At 47.9% G+C, this 26,833-nt stretch overlaps 2 protein-coding genes and 1 long non-coding RNA gene across 3 annotated transcripts; all 3 read right to left on the bottom strand.

Annotated features, from left to right (window-relative positions):
* Positions 1-1,086: 1,086 nt before the first annotated feature.
* Positions 1,087-7,113, bottom strand: LOC136459164 (uncharacterized). The gene is made up of 5 exons (XR_010760157.1): positions 6,920-7,113; positions 3,338-3,648; positions 2,564-3,248; positions 1,885-2,486; positions 1,087-1,544 (listed from the first exon to the last, which is right to left on the bottom strand). It is a non-coding gene; the product is annotated as an uncharacterized lncRNA (long non-coding RNA).
* A 252-nt stretch (positions 7,114-7,365) lies between these two features.
* Positions 7,366-14,174, bottom strand: LOC136456685 (uncharacterized). Its single transcript, XM_066456623.1, has 5 exons — positions 13,814-14,174; positions 13,342-13,727; positions 13,018-13,226; positions 9,050-9,157; positions 7,366-8,768 (listed from the first exon to the last, which is right to left on the bottom strand). The coding sequence occupies exons 1-5, from the start codon at positions 14,005-14,007 to the stop codon at positions 8,070-8,072; spliced, it is 1,596 nt and encodes a 531-aa protein (XP_066312720.1). The 5' UTR covers positions 14,008-14,174; the 3' UTR covers positions 7,366-8,069.
* A 191-nt stretch (positions 14,175-14,365) lies between these two features.
* LOC136456686 (universal stress protein PHOS34-like) lies at positions 14,366-21,608 on the bottom strand. Its single transcript, XM_066456624.1, has 2 exons — positions 20,626-21,608; positions 14,366-14,797 (listed from the first exon to the last, which is right to left on the bottom strand). Exons 1-2 carry the CDS (start codon positions 21,398-21,400, stop codon positions 14,790-14,792), a joined length of 783 nt encoding a protein of 260 aa, XP_066312721.1. The 5' UTR covers positions 21,401-21,608; the 3' UTR covers positions 14,366-14,789.
* Between the last annotated feature and the right edge of the window lie 5,225 nt (positions 21,609-26,833).

A 26,833-nucleotide genomic window follows, 5' to 3' on the forward strand; every position in this document is an offset into this window, starting at 1 on the left:
ATTGCTGTTGTCGTCTTGTTCGTCGTCCTTATAACCGCTGCTAACTTTCCTTTCTAGATCGAAGATACAGTCCTATAGATAGTAGATGTACTCTGCATGTGGATAAATAGGTCGAGGATCGACCCACCTACTGAACCCACAGTTTTCTTCGACCAAGGAAGACTACAATAAATATGTCGTGTAAGTGATATACAAGACAAACATATTGAAGAAACAAATAGTAATAGTAATTACCCATGCTCGCGGGCATTTGAAGAAACGACGACCTCCATCTATTCCCTCGGTGAACATCTACACTAGGCAGTCCTCACCATGCATGCATTTTGGCCACTCTTCTTTCCTTTTATCGTATCCTCTCAGTGGTGTCTCTTTGGTGAAATCACTTTTGCTCTCAACTGGAAATCTCTCATAAAGAGATTCCTCAAAGAAATCAGGACCAAGAGGACCCTCCCACCCCCAGGTAGTTTCCTTCCCCTTTCCTCTCCCTCTGGACGACCCTCCAGACATTGGTACTACAACGAAAGCAAATGTTGAGGAGTGTTCTTCTTCCTTGTTGTTTGTGTGAATGAGAGGGAGTGAGTGGTTATTTATAGGTTGAGAGGAGGAATGGAGGCCTCTCAATGTGCCATGTCAGCGATCCGTGTGCCTCTTCATCTTAGCCTTTGGATCAAACAGTCAAAAGATGGATGGTGGAGATAGAGTGGAGTTGTGCTTCCTTGCATGCCAGTACTATATCAGTGATGTGATAATTCGATGTTGTCCGTGTATCTGAAAAGTCTATGTTTATTGTCTGAAAAGCATAGATTCGTTCATTGTTGCTTGGTAATCCTAGATTCATCTACAAAGCATATGTACAATATTTCCTAGATTATACACGTTCTAATAAATTTATAGTTAATCTGTATACTACATTTGTGCCTTTGTACAAGTGTAGTATGATTAAAGGTTCACAGAAAAAATTCGCAAGATACAGTCTTGTATTAGGAGCATCGACAGTTACAAACAGAGACATCAATATATATTCCAAACATTTAATCATCCAAGGAGCATAATGCAACCACAACGAATATCACAACCAACATAATATGTTATGCAAAGTCTAAATAGTCCACAATGTCTATATAGTCCTGAATAGTTACAGAAAAGTAAATACAAAATCTATAATAGTTCATACTAACACCTACCACATCCCTCACTGTCTCTTACTCTTGCCCTTACCCTTATGACCCAGAGCGCTGGTGCCTGAAGTGTAAGGGTCACGCGGACGGCGTCGCCTAGTGCCTAGAGGCGGTGTAGGATGAGTCGAGGGAGCATCATGGAGCTGAGAGGGGCCAAGCTCATCGTGCCTCTTGTCCACATCATTGTTGTCGTCGTCCTCCTCGTCCTCGTCCCTGTCCCCTATAGCTGCTTGACTAGAGGAACCTAAGCCTCCTCTTCCTGCGGAAGGAACATACATGTCTTGCGTCGTGTCTGTCCTGCAACCACAACGACCAGTCGCATGGCATAGACGACTTGACAGCCTCTGTTGTACAAAACTATGTTAACTGAAAGAATATAACGTATTAATGATATGTTTGAAAGAATATTTTAAATATTACGTCTAGGAAGCCAAGTATGTAGTCGTCATTGACTCTCGGCCGAACGCGCTCGATCTCTTCAACTGAGCATTTTAGTGTATTGCCCAGCAACAAAGTTCTCAATAATAAGACTTCTGAACAGATAGCATTTAGTTTTATTTTCTTTTGTACAAGAATCTAACTTATTATAAGGGTTATACGGCTCGAAGGTTGCACTAACTACAATAGATAACTCCTAACGTCGGTCCAAGAACGGCGAATGTATTGTTATGTAACTCAACGTAAAAAAATAAGGCGATTGGCTTACCACTCTGTCCAAGATCGGTCCTGCCTCCACCTGCCTTCCTGCATGAGTCAACTGGTCATACGCTGTGTCTTCATCGTCGGAGGACTCGATGTCGGCGTAGTCAGTTTCGGTCCACTGTAGCCTTAGCCTGCACCGTGTCGCACGCTGGTACCAAGCTTGGTACCGCCTGAACTCACGGTTCGTGTGCGGCTCGTTGTTGTCGTCCATGTTGTCATGCATCTCCTCCCATTCCTCAATGTAGGACTGGTGGTGCCTCTTCCAGTCAAAAATCTTCTTGTTCCTCTAACGATCCAACGTACACGTATGTCATCGTTACATGAATCCACGTACGTGTCACCATATTAATAGAAATAGACCATCATCATGAGATATTTGAAATATCAAAACACTTACTTGTGTAAGTCAACGCCAGTCGAGAACAGAGCCATAGGCCAAAGCTGTCTCACTCCAAATTGGCGTGCAACCCTATCTGGCAGGTGGTACTCGACAGCATAAAAGCAGATTAGAGGGCACCTCATCCTATAGAAGTAGTCATCGACCCCATAGACGTTGCTCAGCTAAAAAGGAAGTGCGTCCTCTCCACCATACGGCTCCCACTCCACCTGCAACATGTACAAATAAGATGTTAGATGGTATACTAATTCTTTTCAAAGCAGCATGGAAAATAAAATTTACTTACACTAGACACCGTCAGCGTATCTAGCTCGTTCGTGTACTCAATGTACGCCCGGTCTATCCTCATGTGCGGAACCCTGACCTAGTCCCAAAGGTACGCCCACATCGGCTGGCGACTTGGAGGCTGACCTTGGAACCACTCACGATGAGCCAGAACCTCAGGACGACCAACTGGAAGACGAGCCCACATCCACAGCTGTAACAGGTACACGCATCCACCAAGTGATGGGTTGGACGTAGACCGACGACACCCCTCGCATAGCTGCCGGCATAGAAAACACAAGACTACAGAGCCCTAGCTGTACTGACCCGCCTAGTCCTAGTCACTGAGGTAGTGGATCCACATCCAGGACGCACTGTCACCCGTGGCGTCAGGAAATAGAATGCAAGCAAAAAGGTGTAGGATCCACGTCCGGCAGTAGTACCCAACCGTCTCCTCATCTGCCTCCTCGGGGCACTGTGCGAACTCTGCACGTAGCCATGAGATGGGAACTCCAGAAGTGCGAGCCCCTTGCTCACCAAGCTCACGCCTAAGGAAGGCCTCCACTCGTGCTCTATAGCCCTCTGACCTACACTGCCCGGTGACTAGGTTGCCATGAATCCTTAGGCCTAGCATCTTCTGACAGTCCTGAAGCGAGACTATCATCTCCTTGAAAGGTAGGTGGAAGCTGTGAGTCTCCGGCCGCCACCTATATTTAAGACAAAGCAAGATTACTTGTCAAAAAATCAATCGCATGAATAAATGGCCATGAATGGAGGCAATGATTCACTTTAATACCTATCTACCAACGCAGTTATCGCCGCTGAGTTGAACTTGGGCAACCCACGATGAACCTAAAAGGAGATGACATCCAGGCCAGCTCTCTGTAGGAAAGGAGTGTACCTGTCGTCGTACCGAATGTCCAAGAACCCACTATGGGTCCTAGAACGAAGGTGCGGAAGGTCCTGCATCGAATAAAACATAGTCACATGTTACTTCATGAACACATGTACGAATAAAACTTATAGATTATTATCTGCCCCAGCGCAACGAGACGTCCTCGGTGGGTCACCTCGTACGTCGGGTCGAGCAGGTGGAATTGCTCCATCCTACAAAAAAAGTGAATGAATTAGAATTCCAATATACAATGAAACATGAACTTATAAATGTATAAGTAATTGACACAAATACAAGCATAAATTAAGACATGCATAATTAAATATATGAATAAGACAAATATAAAATAATACTATAAACCAATAGTCCTACCTCACTAATCTGCCAACGGCAACTTCGTGAGTTGTGGCCAAGTCTACCGCACTTGTCGCACTCGTACTACTCGGGATCAGTAACAAATGGAGTTCCTCTCACACACCTAGTTCTTTCAGGTATATGATCCATAACCATCCTGTGCCTCGTCCTCTGCCTTGATCCACGCTTGTTCCAACGGTAAGCTGGATCCACAATGTACTTCGGCCCATCATATGGAGGCCACTCTCTAGGGTCCCGGAAAGGCACGAAGCGGGGGCTCCATGTGTTCACAAGCGTGTCGACACTGAACTCGTGAGGTATCCTCCTCTCGATATTATAGTTGCGATGCCTAGCTGCTGCCACCAAATGAGAACATACAAAGTGGTATTGCCTTGGTTTACCATAAGTGCACTTGACATCTTGGAGGACAACCACATGTATCCTTGACTCTCGGACCTCGCCATCGAACATTGTACCACCCCTATGCTCGACCTAATAAGTCCCTGTGGCATGGTCAAAGCATGCAACCTAATGTGTGCCAGCCCTTTCTCTTGCCTTCTCTAGATATGCCTTTGGTTTTGGAGCCCATATCTCTCCATCACTCCGCAACTGCAATGCATGGGCATGTCTATCGTTGAACCAGACAACAAGCTTATAGAAGGTGAATTGAACGATTGCATTCATGGGCATACCACGTATCCCCAATAGCAACTTACTGAATGACTCTACCATATTGCTGCACTAAAACTCATACCTCCAGCCACCAGCGTCGTGAGCTCTCGTCCATTTCTCCAAATCCCTCATCAAACCAGTGAGCCATTGTCTACCTTCTGCATTTGATGCGGTTCTGACCTACTCCAACTTTTCCTTAAAGTACTTGTCCTCAAGCTGTCGAGCAGCCTCCTGGAACAGATCAAAGTTACCCTTGACACCATCCTTCTAGAGTAGATTCTCAGCAAGGTGTCGAGTACACCAACGATGGTGCAACGGTGCACACCCCTGTATCTGCTCTCGCATGACATTAAGTATGCCCTGATGCCTATCAGATATGACGCCAACCTCCCTGCCAGACCCAACCACGTGTATCTGGACTAGCCTCAAGAACCATCCCCAACTGTCATTGTTCTCCTTCTCAACCAAGGCAAATGCCAAAGGAACCAACTTGTTGTTCATGTCATAGGATATGGCTATAAGAAGTGTGCCCAGGTATTTACCAATCAAGAACGTATCATCAATGGAGAAGACGGGACGACAGTGCCTAAAGGCCTCGACACACTGAGGGAAGCACCAGAAGGCATGGAAGAATATCTACCTCCCATCCTTCCATGCATTAGGTTTTGGGATGTACTCATAATGTATGCCAGGATTCACTGCTTTGATTGCATTGAAAAGAACTGGTAGCTGCTCATACCCATCCTCCTAGTCCCCATATATCATCTTCCATGCTCGCTGCTTAGCCCTCCATGCTTTACCATAAGTTATCACATATCCTCCATACAACGCTTCAACGATCCTGATAATTGTCCTCACCTTCATGTTGGGTTCTCCCTACAAAATTCCCATCAACCGCTTGGCAATGAGGGTAGATGTCAACTGCCGATGCCTCAGTGTCAGTTCATGGTCAGCACAATTGTGTGGCCCAACAACTTTTGTGATCTTTCATTTTTCGGCTACCTGTTGCTTCCTTGCACAAATCCTCCATGGGCAGCATTCTTTGTCACACACAACTGTGTAACGGCGCTCCACATATGAATGCAATACCCTATAAGGCCTCTTTCGTATCACCACAAAAGCCTGCAACCACCTCTTCAAAGTAGGGAGGTCATTGAACACCCTCCTATTCTCAATTACCATGTTAGGACCGGCCTCAGGAGCTTCTAGGAGCTCATCATTACGTCCTTCTGCAAACGCCTGATCGGAATGAGCAAGATCGCTAAACTCGTGAACTCTAGGATCACGACGATCGGGAAAGATACGCCTCATCATCTCAACGTCACTCTCCGTCAGCTCTCCAACAGGGCGATCATCATCAGAATCAACAGCCCTAGCCATCTCATATGGCTCCGAATCATGCATAATTTCAACACTATTTGACCCACGAAATCCATCTCCAAACTGCACTTGCGCAGCAACAGGGGGCACATCCACATTCTCAGGAATGTCTCCTGCAACATTATTAAAGAAATGAGGAAAGAATGAAAAAAATAGATGTAAGGAACGGGGTAAGCTCCCAAAAACCATGCGGTTAAGACACTTACTCGGATGATTCTGTGTCAAAGGGATCTCATAAGGAGGATCTGCCACGAAAAAATGAGTCTGACAACCATCTCCAAATACCATATTGGGGGCAGATTGAGCATCGAGAACCATAGGTGCAATCTGCACATGCAGGTAAGGTTCCGGAATGGGAGGGTCGATGTATGCATGATGATCCATTGTTGGGGTAAACCCATGAGGGATGGGATCAACTAACACCCGACGCACAACCACATCCAAACATTGCAGCTGGCTCTTCATAGTCGATCTTACATAGTTCTCCCACTGATCCGCACAACCAATTGAGATCATTCACCTAAAGATGTTCGGAGGACAACCTAGGTGCAGTACACCATCAACTGCAATGTCATCATCTCCAAGGCAATGCAGCTCCTCTCGAGACCTTGCAACCATGTCACTAAATGAAGGCATATCATTGAATAGCACAGGCACGCTTTGCATGTCAAGAAACTCAACATATCCATAGCGATCGCTTTCAACGGTGCCTCCATGATATATGGTCACTAGGTTATCCATCTATTTCAAACAAGTAACGAAACATATTTCCTTTAATCCAAATTAGACGATAGATAGTACCTAACAAATATTTTCTAACTACAAACTAAGTAATCAAGATAATAACTACGAATATATTTACAATGTACTCACTAAATAGCTAGATCATATGTAGATAACTAAAAATGTAACTACATATCTAAGTAGCTATCTAACTATATCTATGTGCCTATATGTCTACGTTTCTATCTATCTATCTACATATATATCTCACTAAATCACTAACTAAGTCATCACATTAACTAATAAATAACAAATACCAACTAAGTAAGTACATTGCATATTCATAATTTTTACCTGTCCAGACCGGCGGACGATGAGCGTGGGTCAGGCCGAAGATAGACGACGGCGGTGGCGCGGCAGACGACAGCGGTGGCGCGCGGCGAGCGCGGGATGCCCGGGGCTACGCGCAACGAGTCCGGCTCGACGGGTGCGGCCTAGGGCCGACGGTGGAGGGCAAGGCGCGGCGCGGCGGCCAACCACGGGAGACAGCGCGGGGCGGGGCGGCCTCGGCGCGGCACGGGGCGGGGGGGGGGGGGTGGGGCGGCCTCGGAGCGGCGAGGGGCGCGGGGTGGCCTTGGCGCGGCGACGGGCGCGGCATGGGCCACGAGGGCAGCCGTGGCGTGGGCTCGGCGGCGAGGCGCGAGCGTGGCGCGGGGCGACGGCGTGCGGTCGGCGCTGGCTAGGCGCAGGCTCGGCGCGCGGCGGCGGCGCGGGCGCGGTGGCGCGGAGGTGGCGGCGACACGGGCCAGGGCTAGGGCGCGAGAGGAAGAAGAGAGGACCAGCGCGGGGTAGATATTTCCAAGCTCGACGCCAACCACTCTGGCGCCGAGCCCCCTAGCAGGGCACCAACCGTGCCCAGGAGCTCGGCGCCAAAGGCGGTGGCGCCGAGCTCGGCGCCAGCATAAATGGCGTCGAGCTAAGGGTCCATTTCCTGAATTCTTTCCGTCAGAGGTCTATTTGTGAGAAACTTTCAAAAAAAGGACCAAATTGTAAAAAATTCAGACGAGGCACGTGCTCAGACGCTGATACACGCTGTGCTGCTATGTGTCGATACGGCAGGTACCCCGCGACTCCGTGAAGCGCGGAGGGAGCTCCAATTCGCGGTAGGTTTTAAGATCTCTTATTCCAGTCACTTTCAGTGATGTATATAGGCCGTAATTAAACTTATCAATAGCTGATAAGGAAAAAAAGAAATGTATTAGTAGCAACTAACAAGCATACAAACTTTCAGCAATGTAACTACTGAACAGCATCACAAAAGGAATGGCACTTGCTACCACGACAGGGTTCTAAGGAACAGATAGCAGATTCCGCATCTTGATTCCTGGCCGGCAAGTTGTTAACTTTGGGCTTTGAACAACATATCCCATCTCATTGCTTCAAGCCTTCCGCCATCCAGCTGTTAATATTTACAAAAGCATAACCTTACTTGGGGAGCAATAACTCAGGCAACACCAATGTGTTCTTCAGTGTCATCAATCCTTGCACCGCAGCACTCCCTCCTTTTCATTGTAACTTTGCTTCTATACAGACTTGAACTGTAGATCTTGACCTTCCTCTCTTCTGGAGTCACAGAACCATTTCGCCTTCTCTTTGGTGTTAACTTATTATCATTATCCCCACCCTTGTTTTTTATGGGCGTCCTGTCATCATTAACATTACTGTCTAAACAAAGATGTCTGAAGTGGTGACGAGGATTCACATAGCAGAACGATGAGCCGACGATTCCTATGACTGTTGATGGACGCGCTGTATGCATAAAATCCTCCAGCTCTGAAAAGCAAGCATGCCCAGAATATGGCAAAGCGTAAGAATCCTTGTCAAACAGCTTCGGTGGCGACAAGGGATTGTAGTCCATTTCTGTTAGGCCTTCACCTCTCCCTAAGCACTTGATAGACTTCACTGATGATCTACCTTTGGATTTGACCTTTCCTTTGCTGCTCTTCCAAAGCCAAGGAATACCAGAAGGCATGATCCCTATAGTGGGGCACACTGTGTTTAGAGCTTCAAGATTATCAATGGTGACACTGTACCTTGGAACAGCACGGATCCTAGTCAAACTCGTCTGTGTGGTAAAAATCTCATGGTTTTCGTCAATCCCTAGAAGGTGTATTGTCAGTAGGCGCTGGGGCCAAACCCAAATCTGATGAGAAAATTGAAGGAAAACATTCTGGAGTAAGGAAGCTGGACGTGTAATATTTAGAAAATTAGTTAAACTAGCAGTTAGCATATCAATTGTTTGCAGCTCAACTTAGTTATAGCCTGCATATACTAATCTGAAAAGCAAGTTAATGTTGAAACATAGAGCATCAGCCATGGCTACTTTAGTTGTTTCTCAAAAGAAATTAGTCATCATCACTCATCAATGTTCTGTCAAGACTCAAGGGTATAAAATGGAGTATGTTGAGAAAAGAAGTCTATAACCTTCGTCTGTAGAGCTCTAGATATATGAAGTAAGAGGTCTTCTTTTCCAAGAGTATCAACACCAATGATAACTTCATGATCAGGATGTGCCCGAATAATATCAACCACCTGCATTTCAAAAATAAGAAACATAAGCACCGACAATCACAGATTGATGAACTACATTGATGTCTATTTTGGCTAGTTCAGTACATTCAACACATGAAACATAAGCATAGACAATCTGTTTACATGTTGCTATTGACATTTTATTGCAGGCTGTTCACAGTGGCAGCACTAGTAGGACAGCAATCCCAATCCATACTCATTTACTGTAGGCATGATGGCTACTACAACTTAAGCAACCAATATGTGCACATTAGATTTCACTTGTCATTCAGCAACAAAAAACTATGCTAGACTGTTTTTTCAAGGAAACACTAATTATTAGTTGTGTCATGAGTCAAGATGCATGCTCAAGGTGAACCAAGAGATTCAAACAGAATTAAACAGTAACAATATCCCATTGACAACTCACGATACGCTCTACAATGTGCACGGAAGGAGGTATGGGCGCTCTTTGACGCTCCAGCACCCGTGCTGCTCCGCCGCCACCGGCCCGTGCCAGCGCCCACGCCGCGCCCCTCGCACGTGCTGCCTGCACGCCGCCTGCGGGCCGCTCCGCGTCGTCTCCATCCACCCTGCCGCTAAGGAAGCCGACGTCCCCAAGATCTGCCGCCAGAGGTATATGGGAACGCGGATCCGCAGCCAGAGGAGCCCGCGACGGAGGCCTAGGTGGAGGATCTAGCGACCATGGAGCCGGAATAGCCTACAATAGCGTCAACTGACACCAGTTGCCGCCTCCGCTTCTCCGCCTCCTCTGCCGCGCCACCCACTCCCTCGGCGGGGTTCGCCTGGGCCGACGCCCTCCGCGTCGCCAGGGACAACGGGCGCGGCGACGAGCCTGACCTAGCCACGATGTGAGCTCCTAGTTCGTGGATGTTGCTCGCGGGCACTGCTCGCCAGCCGACTGCGGGGAAGCTCCGCACTGGGGAAACTCGTCGCCACTAGAAAGCTAGCTGCGGGGGAGGAGCTGCGTCAAGTAGTCGTCTGCCTGCCTCGCCGCCGACGCTAGTCCCAACCCTGGCAAGGCCATTGTCAAGCCGATGTCGACCATGGCCACCAAGCTTGCCACCAAGCCCACGAACGAAGATCAAGACCACGCTGCTCAAGCCTCCATCCCCGTCATGCTCGACCCACCATCGCTTCGGCCTCACGCGTCATCGCCGTCACCAAAAGCCTCCGCCTCCACATTCCGCTTCGGATCAATGCCCCCTGCTGTGGATCCACCTTCTCCCAACAACATCCACCACTCGGAGCCCGGTTCTAGCAACCATTTGGAGCTCGATTCCGACGATGAGGATGTGGATGAGGTCCTGTTGGTGGACTCGCCACCACTGCTTCCTCGTCCTGGTGGATCCTGGGCACATTCATCGTCGCCGCCTCTCGACGCACCAATGCTGGAACAGTCACCTCCCAACAGTTGCAACTTCGACCAACAACGATCCATCCCCAACTTGTCGACAACTGATCTACATAGCTCCGTGGACACTCCGCCGCCGCCGCCGCCACTCAATCAACGTCGGCCACAGCCTGACGACGACCTAGTAGTGCCTCCAACGCCCGAGTCAGAGCCCAAGACAAGCCTTACCTACGCCGATATCATGAAGCTTTCTTCGTCGGGCAAAAATCATCACCAGCAGCCGCAGGGCCACAAGCTTAAATCAATTATCATAGATCCTGCTCGCCGTGAAGTTCCTCCCCGTTGTGCAGGTCTTCGAGTTCGCTTCGCTGACAGCCCTTCGTACTCTGCTTCTTCAAGCATCAAGTCATCTAGGAACACCTGGTGGAGAAAGGTTGAGTATCCACGGGAGGAGCTGCGCCGCTCACCAACCCATCCAAGTTGCAAAGATGGGAGCATGACTCGTCTCTCTCCCCGCATTCGGAAGATCATTGAAGGCCGCTGCTTCATTTGCCTTGCACGAGGTCACTAGGCTGCCGCTTGCCGAGAGCCCATCACCTGCTTCCAGTGCTGCCGCTCGGGCCATCGTGAGCGGGATTGTCGTCAGCGTCACCAACATCCCCATCAATCGGCCATGCCTTGTCATCCACCTCTGCCGCAAGGTCTTCCACGGGAGGAACAATCATCAGGTCACCAAAATAATTGTCGCACCGAGCGTCTGCGCCTAAGGAGCGCTGATCCTACAGTTCAGCATTTCTTTACCGAACATGCTAATTATCTTCCGCACAAAATCAAGAAGATGCTTGACACAGGGATACAAAGCTTGCTTAGTGAATTATCCCTGTTGCTCAATGCACAACTGCAAAAGTTGCAAGAGTCCAGCAAAAAATGGATGAAGCTAGCGGAGAATCTTGTGCTTTAGATACATGCCATGGCAGAAAAGCTGAAGATACCTTCGGCGTTGAATCAAGACTGGTCAGGCGTGAACCAAGCGACAATAACTGAACCGAGCCAGGAACCAAAGAGCTAGGGAGACCAACTTCACAGGACCAAGGAGATTGCCCCTAGTGGTTCCAAAGGGAAAGTCGCGACAACATTCAACAAGATCAATTCTTCTTCGTCCAACGGATCAGCAATACCGAAGGTTACAATCCAGGATGTCGAAGATGCCCTTCTTCAAATAGAGATTGTTGCAGCTAAGGAACCCCCATTACACTCCATCTCATGTTGCTCACCTACTCATGATGCTGGTGGGGAATCCGACTCACTTCTACTCTCCCCAATCTCAACAAATGTTGAGCCCTCTTGTCCTGTGGAGATCGACACAAATGTTGAGCCCTCTTGTCCTGTGGAGATTGATGCATCGTCCCCTGTGCTAACATGCCATCAGCTCGAGGATACAAAACTGGCAAAGGCGACCTTGGAGGGGGCAACGAGGCTCAGGTTGAGGAGGTGTCGTTTTCGCCCGGGTTGCGTGTACACCAGGCGTCCGTGCTGCGGGTCTGAACGCCCCCATCGTGGCTTTGGGGCTGCCGCTGGGGCCAAGCCTTGCATGGACATTGGAGGACAGGAACACACTTCGCCACCTTCGCCAGACGATGCTGGCCAGTCTGCACATAAGGTAGCGTTGGCAAACTTCATCCAGTCAATAACCAAGCCTATCCAACAACCCCTGCTTCCTCCACAACATGGACTAGTGAAGCCACGGAGGGAAAAGAAGAGGCCAAGCAAGCCGTCCCGGTGCAGTGCGCGTCTAGCAGCCATTGCTTGGCCGCGTGGTGATGCGCAGAGCAAAGCAAGGCAAGTGCTCATGAAGCGGTTGGGCGTCACACAGGAAGAAAGCGAAACTATAGAGATGACCTTGCAGTGCTACCTCAACCTCTTCAAAGGTTCGATGTCCGACCTTATCATCAAGGCGCTGGTGGCACTCAGTGGCCTCGACGGACCAGCCATGTCGAGGCAAATCGTCATGGGAGGATGTCTGGGCGTTTAGCTGTTGTTCACCATGGGAAGCCGGAGCTGGTTTTTGCTGCTTGTGATCAGCTCGGCAATGAGGACACGTGGTGGGCGTCGTTTGGTTTGGTGTGTTACCTCTGTGTGTTAGTCGCCAGGGCTATCGTGTTCTGGTGCTGTGGGTATTTCCTGTGTTCTAATCTGTGCCTCTGTAAGGTTTTTAGGCCGAGTTTCCCTTATAAACTAGGCCAATTCTATTCTTCTTAATTGAAAGGTAGAGCTCCTGCCATTGCTTAAAAAAAACAATGTGCACGGAAGTGTATTCCTGATGACATTCAGGCATCAGTATTTCACTGAATTTATCATCAAATTATTTAACCCGTCCTATATGTCAGATGTAATTGTTCCAAAAATGATGTTTCGAGTAAGGGCATCATCAGCGGTAAACTGAACCATTATGCGAAGAAGACATAAATTGGCATAATAATCACGCTTGTGTTTAAGCGAAACTGACCTGCTCAGCGACGACGGGGCGTGGAGGGAAGTAGAGTGACGGGTGGCAGTAGGTGTTGTCCAGATAGAGCACATCAATGGTATCCCCGCCGAGCGCGTCCAGTAAAGCCTGCTTCGCCCGCCGCGCTTTATCGCACCCGAGCTCCCACCGGAAGTCCCCCGTGTACAGCATGCATCCGAGGTCTCCGCGGAAGAGGTACATGAGCGATCCTGCGCGGAGGGGCGCGTCGGCCACGGAAACCAGCCGAAGATCAGTGGTTCCGTGCCAATCGTGTAGAGAAAACAGTGAAGCGAGCGAATCAGGAGGGGTGGCGACGTGACGTACCGGGGCAGTGGAGCGCGGGGATGGCAGTGACGCGGAGGGAGAGGGACTGGCCGGAGGAGGGAGAGGATAGGGAGATGGAGGCAGAGGCACCTGGAGCGAGCGGGCGGATGAGGGAGGCGTCGATTCCGGGGAAGCGGATGGGGAGGAGGCGCGCCGTGGTCGGGGAGCAGTAGAGCGGGCCATGGCGCCACCCGCCCGCCGCGCCAAGACCACGGGTGTGGTCCTGGTGGAGGTGCGTCAGGAAGTAGGCCTGGCTGCCGCCAGAGAACTTGTCCACCGATACCAGGCCCTCCTCCATGGCTCGCCGCCTTTGCTGGATGCCGATGCCGATGACGATGCCGATGCGGATGCCTCTCCTAAGACTGTCTTCCGGCCCCCAAATCAACCTGCAATAGATTTTTAGGTTCGGTTGTTGGAGAGGTTGAATGGATATTGTACACTTTGACTGTAGCCTCGCCGGAGATAGTCTAACCTCGCCGCCCCCTCGCTTCGCTCAGCCTGTTCCTGTTGCTGCGCTGCGGGTACGTGGGATCGAGTTTTTAGCGGCCCTTTTGAAAAGGGAAAACAAAAGGGGGGAGGGAAAGCGGCACGAGCGCGCGGCGCGCCAAATCGAAAAAATTCACTGCACGCGTACTCCCACTTCCAACACAAGTGCACAACTCGCATTTTTAGAGTTAACTAATCTCAAATTTAACCAAATACTAATATTTATTATAACAAATAAAATTCATTAGAATAATCACGCCACATATTTTTTAGTAAACAAATTTAAATATACATACTGTTTTTTTATAAATCTAGATAAATTTCATGAAATACGAAATGTGCACTTATTTGAGAAAGAGGGGGTACTGATCTAGAAGCGGCTTACATGGCATTTCTTTTGACAAATTTATTTCTAATAAATTCTTCACAAACCAGTAAAAAATACAAACGTGTAGCATGCACGCATAAGCTGATGATTTTAACAGCAAAAAATGTCCAGCTAAGCAATTATTCTATCCAATATCGGAGGAGTAATAAATACAGAAAAGTAGCGGTTCTCCATTAACAAGTATCCAATACAGTAAACAGGCTGAATAGAGCAGATGATACCGTGTAGATAGCTACCATTTGAGAACATAAAGCTCATCACCGGCTCCGCAAAACAAGACAGGAGAGCCCAGCCCCCAGCATAAGCATCTGCAATACAGCTTCTACCCACGGGAAGAGTACATGGTGTCGAGTGTCGACGACATAAACATCTCACAAGCAAACCAACAAAGACTCCGATGATCTAGGACTCCGATATGAAACTCAAACGGGAAGCAGCCAGCTGATCATGATACGCAGTTGATATACAGAACCAAAGATAAACAGCCGGTCCCATCTTCCAGATACACAGGATCGCCTCACTACAATACAAGCCTCATGTTTTCCTCGTTCTCCAGCTGCTTGCGGCCATTACCTCAGTTTTCTGCATCCACAGATACAGTGGAATCAGAATCAAGCAAGCAACATATGTCAACAAGTCGATTTCCACACCACAAAAGTTGGATAGCAGGCTGATTATGAGGTTCAAGAAAGCAAAGATTGGCATACGACGAAGTGACTGGTCATGTTTTTGTCAATTGTCAAATAGGGGCACCCAACATGCAAGACATGAGAGCAAATGAATATATGCTCCATCAAACTAGATGAAATAACAAGCAAACACAGTGCTAATGCAGCGATACTGTTCTTGCAAAATCGAGTTAAAATATGGCATCATAGAACATCGGCACCAGTATTCTACTCAAACATTTTTTTTTCTCAAAGAATATTCAAAAGGCAACTGCATATGAAATGTGTTCTATCCTCTGATGGAAAACTGCATATGAACAACAAATAGATGTACACAAGGACCAAAGCATTTTTGTATCTCAAACTATCATCAGTAAGTTGCCAACACTCAGAAACCAGTAGGACAATTATATCCCAAACTGAAGGACCTAGCACATCATACAGTTCAATCGTGTAGGGAAAATATCCCTGTCTTGTTTTTTTTTAATCTTTTGTTACAATTTTCTGCAACCAAGGACATGTTAAACTCCCTGTACCTACTGTCACAAGTTGCCCACAAGCTAAGAATAAAAAAATGGTGATGGCAACAGGGCCAACAAACCAATAAGGCCCCTAGTCCAGATCCATTTGTTCCAAACAACTTCCAAGTAAGAAGAATAGCTTGTGTTCTTGAGCTAGCAGACAACAGTAACTATATCCACAGCATGGTTACTTATAAATGAAAAATAAGATGATAAAATGGTATGCTTCAATCAATAATATGTGGATGATCTGTAGTTTGAAGCGGTTTAATGACAATGTTGGTTCTCATTTAATGCAACTAGGGAGAAGTAACAACATGAGAGGATGAAAGTAACAGAGTAGTAACACCAAGGCAATAAGAGAAGTGAGGATGGCATGATAACAGCATGGCAGTAGCAATACGGAGGACCCTTGTCAGGGCATAAGAATAAACAGAAAAAAGGAGGGGGCCGATACCACCATAGAAGTGACACAAATACTCTAGATGCGTAAAGGATTAGAGAGGCGGACAATCAAGATAATTTTTAACCAGCGTTTCAAAGGTGTCGCCTAGGCGTCCAAGCGTACCCAGCTCACCTTGGGAAACAGTGGCGACTTGTCGCCTAGGTGCCACCTAGGCGTCCAGTGGACCCAGCACTCGCCTGGACGCCTAGCCGCCTTTTAAACACTGTTTTTAACAACAACAACAACAACAAAGCCTTTAAGTCCCAAACAAGTTGGGGTAGGCTAGAGTTGAAACCCAGCAGAAGCAATCCAGGTTCAGGCACGTGAATAGCTGTTTTTCAAGTACTCCTATCTAAGGCTAAATCTTTAGGTATATTCTATCCTTTCAAGTCTCCTTTTATTGCCTCTACCCAAGTCAACTTCGGTCTTCCTCTGCCGCTCTTCACGTTACTATCCTGGCTTAGGATTCCACTACGCACCGGTGCCTCTGGAGGTCTCCGTTGGACATGTCCAAACCATCTCAACCGGTGTTGAAGAAGCTTTACTTCAATTGGTGCTACCCCTAATCTATCACGTATATCATCGTTCCGAACTCGATCCCTTCTTGTATGACCGCAAATCCAACGCAACATACGCATTTCCGCGACACTTATCCGTTGAACATGTCGTCTTTTCGTAGGCCAACATTCTGCACCATACAACATAGCAGGTCTAATCACCGTCCTATAAAACTTACCTTTTAGCTTCTGTGGTATCTTTTTGTCACATAGGACACCAGATGCTTGGCGCCACTTCATCCACTCTGCTTTGATTCTATGGCTAACATCTTCATCAATATCCCCGTCTCTATGTAGCATTGATCCTAAACATCGAAAGGTATCCTTCCTAGGCACTACTTGACCTTCCAAACTAATATCTTCCTCCTCCCGAGTAGTAGTGCCGAAGTCACATATCATATACTCAATTTTAGTTCTGCTGAGTCTAAAACCTTTGAACTCCAAAGTCTCCCGCCATAACTCCAGTTTTTGATTAACTCATGTCCGACTTTCATCAACTAGCACTACATCGTCCGCGAAAAGCATACACCAAGGGATATCTCCTTGTATGTCCCTTGTGACCTCATCCATCACCAAGGCAAACAGATAAGGGCTCAAAGCTAACCCTTGATGTAGTCCTATCCTAATCGAGAAGTCATTCGTGTCTCCATCACTTGTTCGAACACTAGTCACAACATTGTTGTACACGTCCTTAATAAGCCCGACGTACTTCGTTGGGACTTTATGTTTGTCCAAAGCCCACCACATAACATTCCTTGGTATTTTGTCATAAGCCTTCTCCAAGTCAATAAAAACCATGTGTAGGTCCTTCTTCTCCCTATACCACTCCATAACTTGTCTTATTAAGAAAATTGCTTCCATGGTTGACCTACCGGGCATGAAACCAAATTTGTTCATAGAGACCCGCGTTATTGCTCTCAAGCGATGCTCGATAACTCTCTCCCATAGCTTCGTAGTATGGCTCATCACCTTAATTCCCCGGTAATTAGTATAACTTTGAATATCCCCTTTATTCTTGTAGATCGATACCAATATACTTCTCCACTCGTCAAGCATCTTGTTCGATCAAAAAATATGATTGAACAGCTTGGTTAGCCATACTATAGCTATGTCACCGAGGCATCTCCACACCTCGATTGGGATACCATCCGGTCCCATCGCCTTACCTCCTTTCATCCTTTTCAACGCCTCTCTGACCTCAAATTCTTGGACTCTCTGCATAAAGCGCCTATTGGTGTCATCAAAAGAGTCATCCAACTAAAAGGTTGTGTCCGTATTCTCACCATTGAACAATTTGTCAAAATACTCTTGCCATCGATGTCGAATCTCATCCAACTTCACCAAGAGATGCTCCCTTTCATCCTTAATGCACTTAACTTGGTTGAAGTTCCTTTTCTCTCACGAACCCTAGCCATCCTATAAATGTCCTTCTCTCCTTCCTTCGTACCCAAATGTTGGTAAAGATCCTCGTACGCTCTACCCTTTGCCACACTTACAGCTCGCTTTGCAGTCTTCTTTGCCACCTTGTACTTCTCTATGTTGTCCACGCTCCTGTCATGGTACAAGCGTCTATAGCATTCTTTCTTCTCCTTAATAACCCTTTGGACTTCCTCGTTCCACCACCAAGTATCTTTAGCCTCGCCTCCACTTCCTTTGGTTACTCCACACACCTCTGAGGCCACCTTCCGGATGTTGGTTGCCATCTTCTCCCACATGTTGTTTATGTCTTCTTCCTTCCAAAAGCCCTCTTTGATAACCCTTTCCCTGAATACCCCTAGCATCTCCCCTTTCAGTTTCCACCACTTTGTTCTTTCAATCTTAGCTTGTTTATCCCTACGGGCACGCACCTGAAAACGAAAGTCTGCCACCAAAAGCTTATGTTGAGAAACAACACACTCCCTTGGTATCACCTTGCAACCCAAGCATGCTCGTTTGTCCTTTCTTCTTGCGAGGACAAAGTCAATCTGGCTAGAGTGTTGTCCGCTACTGAAGGTCACTAGATGAGATTCTCTCTTTCTAAAGAAAGTGTTGGCTATCATCAGGTCAAAAGCTACCGCGAAGTCTAGAACTTCCTCCCCCTCCTTATTCCTACTACCATACCCAAAACCTCCATGAACTGCCTCGAAACCTACGCTTGTAGTACCTACATGCCCATTAAGATCTCATATAAAAAGCTTCTCACTACTTGGTACAGCTCTAATCAGGCCATCTAAGTCTTCCCAGAACTGTCTCTTAGCACTCTCATCGAGGCCTACTTGGGGGGCATACGCACTAATCACGTTCAAGACCATATCACCAATGACAAGCTTGACTAAGATAATCCTATCTCCTTGCCTTCTCACTCCCACCACACTATTCTTGATGATTTTATCAATCAAAACTCCTACTCCATTTCTATTCGCGACTGTCCTTGTGTACCAAAGCTTGAAACATGTATTGTCCACCTCCTTCGCCTCCTGACCCTTCCATTTAGTCTCTTGAACGCATAATATATTTACACGCCTCCTAGTCGCGGTATCAACTAATTCTCATAACTTACCTGTAAGCGACCCTACATTCCAACTACCTAAACGGATCCTAGTTGGTTCGACTAGCTTCCTTACCCTTCACACCCGTTGACTCAGATGTGAAGACCCTTGCTCATTTTTCACTACACCCGGGCGCCGATGTAGTGCGCCACTAAGGATGCGACGACCCGATCCTTGCTCACTTGACACTGTGCCCAGATCGCGACACGGGCGCATCACGGGGGTGACGACCTGGCCCTTGCTCATTTAACACCATACCCGGGTTCCAATATGGCGCGTCACTAAGAGGGTTACGCCCCAACGGTTTTCTTTCGGGTTTCATCTCCATTAGAATGGCTAGATTTAACGTTGGCTCGCCATGCCTATCACAACCCTCCTCCTTTACCAGGGCTTGGGACCTGCTATGTTGAGACAACTGTTTTTAATTAGAAAAAAAATATTCTAGATTTCTGAAGTACGCGATGTTTTTAAATGTCTGTGTCACTAGGCAAAACCTTCCAAACAAGCAAACACTTTGAAGTGGAAAACCCTCCACGAAGGTGGTAGTGAATAAACTTCTGCTTTAGTGACAACCTTAAATGTGTGACAGATTAGACCTAAGAAAAAGAGAGACTAATTTTAAGCAGGCAGTCTTGAACTAGTTTGATTAAATTGCAAAGCAAGCTAAGTAGCTATGTGCAACTTTGGCAAAGCATCTGAGCTACTGGAGTTATTGTCCCATGATGCAAATTTTCCCTATTTATTCAACTGGAAAGCATAGTCTACCATTCTGATTTATGATAAACTTCTACAGTGAGTATTGAACTATTAAAAATTTAAAATAAAATAGCGATTTATCAATCAGCCTATACACTCATAAAAAAAGTAACTAGAGATGTAACACGCCCAACTCTTGCCAGCCCTGCCACACGCAACTAATAATATAGCTATTGACATTATAATTCTGTCTGGCAAGGTTCAGTGTTTGCTTAATATCTGCAAAATTGTTGTTCACTTGAATATAAATTTTTTGTGCTTACTCTAAACACGTTAAAATCATATCTGAGCAAATATTTCCTCAATCTTTCAATGTACACTATCCAGCATAACCAACTTAGCACATCAGCTTTTTATAGCAAAATACACAAGCAAAATACACAGGAAAATTGCATTGCATATTCTTGCATTAAACAAGGAATAAAAAAGCAATATCAGCAGTGAAGATATGCAGTCTGCAGAAGCAGATGTATCTGCACCATACTTTCATGTACACTTGTAGCTTTGCCACTACGATGGTATTGTCCTGGTACAATTCTAAAAGAACCGGCAAACATGTAGCATTAAACAATATCAGTATTCTTAACAGTTTACAAGAGCCTGAAGCAAGTTAATTGATTTAACATAAACTAATTTGCCTGGCCAAAAAGATTTATGGGTCTTTAAATAAGCCTGAGGACAGCAGTACCATGAAACACACCACGCTATCAGGCTTGTCATTGACGCTAGAACTTTTACAAAAGATCAAAGATTAACAAATAACAAAATGACTGAAGGAAATTCCTTACCGAATCAACTATACTGTACTAACATTTGTCTTCCATATCAGAAAGTTATGTACTAAAACGTTGCATAAAACACTTCATTGCAAAATAGTCAATCAGCATTATTATTAAAGTGAAAACATGAGTTATAAGAAAAGGAAAGAGGCAGACCTTTCTGCACCTCAGGGGCATCGTGATAAACAGGTTCGTCCTCTGGTACAGTGTGCAACTCATCTGTCGCCCCTGCTGCATCTCCACCGGCACCTGCAGCATCATCAGGGTAGCGAACAACCACAACGGGGCATACACAGTGGTGTACGCAGTAATCACTAACACTCCCAAGCCTCCCCTTGCCGCCTTTCCGGGATGCCCCGAAACCGCGGCTCCCCATGATCATAGCGGAGAGGCCAAGGCGCTCAGCCTCGAGGCAGAGGCGCTCCTTCATGTCGTGGTCTTTAACGACGTGGATCTTGAAGGGGATCTGGGCGTCGACCAGCGGCTGCGCGAGGTCCTGCGCCTTGGTGGAGGTGAAGGCGTCGTAGTCCTCCTCCCGCTTCTTCTGCAGCTCCTCCTCGGAGGGGCCGCCCTCGACGGCGGCGGCGGCGGCGTCCTCGGCGGCGTCGGCCTCGTCAGCGACGGAGACCGGGATGGAGCCCCAGTCGGCGCCGTAGAGGACGGAGGTGGGGCGCACGTGCAGCAGCACGACGGCGTCCCCGGGGCGGAGGTAGTTCTGCACGGCCCACTTGACGGCGAAGGCGGACTCGTCGGAGAGATCGACGGCGATGGCGATGCGGCGGTGCGGGGAGGCCGGGTTGGTCCCGGCCAGCGAGGAGAAGAAGAAGCGCGGGGAGGAGGGCTGGATCGTGGCCGCCTGCGCCGCCGCCGAGAGCCGCACCGCCGCCGGGGCCGCGGGGGCGTCGGCGCCAGTGGAGGGGTTGGCCGCCATGGGGGTGGGTGAGTGGGTGGGAGGTGAGTCGTCGGAGGAACGGCGCGCTAGGGTTCTACCGCGTTTACTCTGATGATGAACAAGTGCTTGTTGTTTTTTGGGGAATTTTCGGTGGCGATTTGATCCGGGATGGAGACAAGAGGGGAGAGGGTTTTGGTTCAAATGGAATGGGCGAGACCGAGAGCGAGAGCAGCGTAGTGCGGGTGCTCCGAATCTTTGCAACAGCGAGGCTGAAGGCGTGTTTAGATCCAAAAAATTTTAGGTTTGGGATACTGTAGCACTTTCGTTTTTATTTAGCAATTAGTGTCTAATTATAGATTAATTAGGTTCGAAAGTTTCGTCTCGCGATTTCTCACCTAACTGTGTAATTAGTTTTTTTTTCCGTCTACATTTAATACTCCATGCATGTGCCGCAAGATTCGATGTGATGGGTACTGCACAAAATTTTTTGGTTTTTGGATGAAACTAAAGGGGGCCTGATTTGGGGAAGAATGACTTGTTGTACACGTAGCAGTCTAGTGGTGCCCCACCGTCTGCTCCTTTTGTTTCGCTTTTTCTAATTCTAAATTCTAAATTTTTATTTGTAGCCCGTCCATCCGTGCGATGATTTTCAGTTGCTGCCTGACCAAAAGTCCAAAAACCTGTTTCAGCTGTTCGGCTGTTCTTGTCTCGGTTTTGTTTCAGTTTGTTTTGACTCTCACATAATACTATTGAATCATCCGGTGCTTTGAGTACCAGCCGAACACCCTGAATCAAATGCCGAGTGCACGACTTCGGCAAGAATCAGCATGATTACTTTAGAATTTCCCTGCTAGGGATACCTTCTGCTTGACAGCATGCTGGCAGCTGGTTAACTCTCTCTCTCTTCTTTTTTTTTTTTTTTGAGAAACTGGCAGCTGGTTAACTGTTCTTAGCTTACCTTGCTGATAGTTTTCCTGGTGGGCGGTGGCGGTCCAGCCCAGGATCAAATGATATATGGCCCCGTTCCGGTCAATGCGCATAGGCCAATCCTGAGCGCACGACGTGGTTCTTAACCAAAGGTCGGCGTGGAAACGCATTGCCACATGGCCGCCCCCATTCGTTCGCCGCCGGTCCATAAGCGTAAGTTACTGTAGACTGCATCGAATGAAGAGGACTATTGACTCCCGACTCAACGAGACAATCCCGTCAACGGCAGTCCACAGTAACCGTTGGAGGCGGAGGAGCCGTCGGCGTCACGTCCCGGTCACCCGGCGAACTGCCGTCTCCGCCCGCGCTCGCGTCGTACCAAAATCTCGCGTCATGTACGGCGCACCAAACTGGCAGGGAATGAATGGGGTGACGTGCGTGCGACGCGCGGGCGGTTGCAGCACTTGGTGCCGACGTCCCGTCCGGCTTTCTTCGATGAGGTTGACGATGATTCCGATCGTCTCTTTCCTTGCGAGCTCCGCCGTCCGGATATTCCTCCTGAATGTCCAAAGATTTTTCGTGTCGTGCGTGGTATCGCTCCATCCATCTGTATTAGCTGACCACTCTCGGTCATGGCGGCAATAGTACGTCGGTTGGCCGGGATTCAAGGAACCCAGCACAAAAGGCCCTTCGCATTCTCTTTTACCGGTTTACCCCGTGGATTCTGGATTGTGATCAGAATCTGCTCAAACTTTGGCATGCCATAAGCATACACGTCGCATGGAACATTTCCTAAACCTCCCAAAGAGCGAGACAATTCTTCTAGCTGCATCCATGCCGTTGGGCTACTGGTGATGGGAAACAATGCGATTTCCGTGTGCCAATGCGCCGTGACTCATGTTGTCCGATCCTACTCTACCGCTATATACAAACACGGTGTCCAAGTCCAACTACCTTCGCTTGGATGACCACTCGTTCGTGCACTTGCCTAACAGTAGGCAGCATCTGCTATGTCCTTCCCTAAAGCACAAAATGCTTTCAGCCCACAATAATAGGTCTACTTAGAAAAAGCATAAGATATGTTCATACTGGCCTGTTGGACCACTGTTCGCGCGCTTTACGCTTCGTGCATCTCTCTCTTCTCCATGCCATCAATCTACTATCATTAAGCCGGGAGAGTTTGGCCGCCGACCAGGGTGGCCACGTCGCCCCAAATTCCCCTGGCCGTCTGATTCGCGATCGACGCTCAGAAATTACTCCGCCAATGCTACAGTACCTCCCCCGCTGCTTCCCGATTCTTCGTCTCGCCCCTCCTCTCTCTCTTTCTTCGCTCCCTCTCGCTCTTCCTCCCGACGCGGACAGCGGCGGTGGCGCCAGGCGCGTGCGGGCCGCGGCGGCCGCGCTCGACCTCGCCACACCGGTCGCCGTCCCCCGCCACGGAACGGCGCGGATAGGCCCCCCCGGTGGCCGCCGTCGCGGCTTCCCCTGCGCTGCATCCTCCCGGCGACCCGCGGGCGCTCGACGAAACCCTAGCTGCCTCTTCCTCGCCGGCGGTAGCGCAGGCCCTCAGCACCCTCCTCCTCCTCCTCCACCGCCCTCCACACCCCCCCACCGCGCCGCAGGGGTGGAGCGACGGCGCCCCCCGCCGAGTGCTGCGCCGGTGGCGCGGGTGGCCGTCCCCCGCCGAGGGGGCCCCGACGGCCGCCGTACCCGGCCACGACGCGACCGAGCGACCCCTCCCGGTGGTTGACGGCGCGGCTGCCCCACGTAAGTATGTATGACATTGTGATCTGTTGTTCGCACATCTTCAGCACACACCGGTGGCCGTCCCCGCCCACGGAGTGGCGCGGCTAGCCCCCCCCCCCCCCCCCCCCCTCTGGTGGCCGCCGTCGTGGCTTCCCCTACGCTGCGTCCTCCCGGCGACCCGTGGGCGCTCGACGGAACCCTAGCTGCCTCTTCCTCGCCGGCGGCAGCGCCAGCCCTCAGCACCCTCCTCCTCCACGCCCCTCCTCCACGTTCTCATAGCATAGGCTTTGTTTGGAACTTTGGATTCAATATGTTAAATGCTGCATTGCATCCGACACACATACGCCTCATGTCTTACTAGGTACAAGCATTACGAATCCTATTTACAAATGTATTCTCCATACAAGCATGCACTAAAAACAGATGAAGTCTGCAGGTGTGGTTTTTTGTAACAATGTCAAGGAACAACGACCACATCATACTGAGTAGAGTAGCAATAGTCTCTTCTGTCCACGGCGAGATAATGGAGTTCTTATACTGCCTACTATTATTTTAGATTCGTATTACCTTTTGCCGTTCACAACTTTTACAGGATCTTCCGTAATTGTATTGTCTTATATTCATTCCTATCGTCATCCTACCACAGGCTGAAGCTGTCAGGGGAGCAGCATAATAACAGTGGGGATCCCGGCACAAAAAACGGACGAGATTCACACGCCAACGACTGCCAAAACAAAAGGAAAATTCCCCGCAAAGTTTTGTTCGTCCCATACTATACATCGATACTTGCTTTTACAAACCATGAATTGTTTATTTGTTTTTCTGTCATGTTAAGATGCCTGCAATGGTTGCGCAGAATGGTGCGATGATGTACAATAAATACTTTCACCGTGTAAATAGCTGTTCGTGTTGCTCCAGTGATCTGCTTTCATGTAGCCTATTTGAACAACGTTTTACAACCATCTCTGCTTGATTAGATTGCTTAGTTGTTCATGTCGCAGATTTCATGGTACAACCAATTGCCTTGTTCAGGGGACGTGAGGACCATCCAAAGGTGCAGATTTAATATAATGTAAAATAGGCATGCCTCTTTGTTCCAAGCGAGTGCCTTCTTATGTTTTTTTGTTACATTGTTTCAGATGGGAAAACTGAGGTGACACATTCAAAAATATTTCAGCTTTAGGGGAGTGAAATTGGGAGTGCATCCTGGAGCTTGGGTTCTGTGTTTTCTTAGCTATATGCTGATTCTGACAAATCTACTGTTATGAACGACGTATAGGAATATGAAGTAAAGAATCAAGCCACAGAGGAGACACACGATTTAACGTAGAAAACCCCTCCGATGTGAAGGGGAAAAACCACGGGCACCAGCCAGCAACAATCTCACTATCACAAGAGTTTTGGGTTACACGCCTATGGCGGCTTACAAGAGAATCAAGTCTCCACGAAACCCTAGCAAGGGTGTATATACCGTACCGTACCGCGGGGGCTCCGCCCCCCGCATCCCCCGAGCACAGGGGCGAGACCCGATGGGCCGGCTTCAGACTCCGCTACGCTCCGGCCCAAGCCTCCGGTGACGGGCCTCCGCTTCGCTCCGTCAGAAGCCCGGCCTATATCCTGGAGTGAATTTGGAACAACTCCAACAAACTCCACCTTGAGACAAATTCATCTTGTATCATAAATCAACCCTTCATCCTGAACATAACAAAGATAGAAAACCACTGATGCCAACAATAGTCTCTTGGACTATCCAATTAAACCAACTAAGCTTGAGCACAGCTCAAACTTAGCAACAGGAACAGGTTTTGTCATCATATCAGCAGGATTATCATAAGTACTAATCTTGCATACCTTCAGCTTACCTTCTTCAATCACATCACGCACAAAATGATACTTGATATCTATGTGTTTAGTTCTCTCATGGAACATCTGATCTTTAGTGAGGTAAATTGCACTTTGACTGTCACAGTGCAAACTTATGCAAGATTCAACTCCACAAAGCTCAGCGTACAAACCTTTCAGCCAAATTAATTCTTTGCACGCTTCACAAATAGCCATATATTCTGCTTCAGTAATAGACAAAGCAACAACTGATTGTAAAGTAGTCCTCCAACTCACAGCACAACTGCCAACAGTAAACACATAACCTGTAAGTGATCTTCGCCTGTCCAGATCAGCAGCATAATCAGAATCCACATAGCCAATAAGACCCTTATCAGTTCTTCCAAACTTTAAACAGAAATCTGCTGTGTCTCTAAGGTACCTGAAAATCCACTGAACTACCCTCCAATGTTCTTTGTCAGGATTAGACATATATCTACTAACAAGACTTACAGCATATGACAAATCTGGACGAGAGCAAACCATGGCATACATCAAAGACCCAACAACACTAGAATAAGGAACCCTTGACATGTATTCAATCTCTGCATCTGTACTAGGACACTGAGCAGCTGACAACTTAAAGTGAGGTGCAATAGGGGTACTAACAACCTTAGCATTTTGCATGTTGAAACGCTGAAGAACTTTCTTGATATAATTTTGTTGACTAAGAAATAGCAAACCAGATTTTCTGTCTCTACTAATTTCCATACCAAGAATTTTCTTAGCACTACCAAGATCTTTCATATCAAAACCACTACTCAATAGCTTCTTTAACTTAGTGATTTCAATCCTACTCTTAGTAGCAATCAGCATATCATCAACATATAACAACAAATATATAGATGATCCATTAACATGCTTGATATAAACACAGCTATCATACTTAGATCTTTTAAAACTGTGTGCTAATATAAA

This window comes from Miscanthus floridulus, chromosome 6, assembly GCF_019320115.1.
Source record: "Miscanthus floridulus cultivar M001 chromosome 6, ASM1932011v1, whole genome shotgun sequence".
NCBI lineage: Eukaryota > Viridiplantae > Streptophyta > Magnoliopsida > Poales > Poaceae > Miscanthus > Miscanthus floridulus.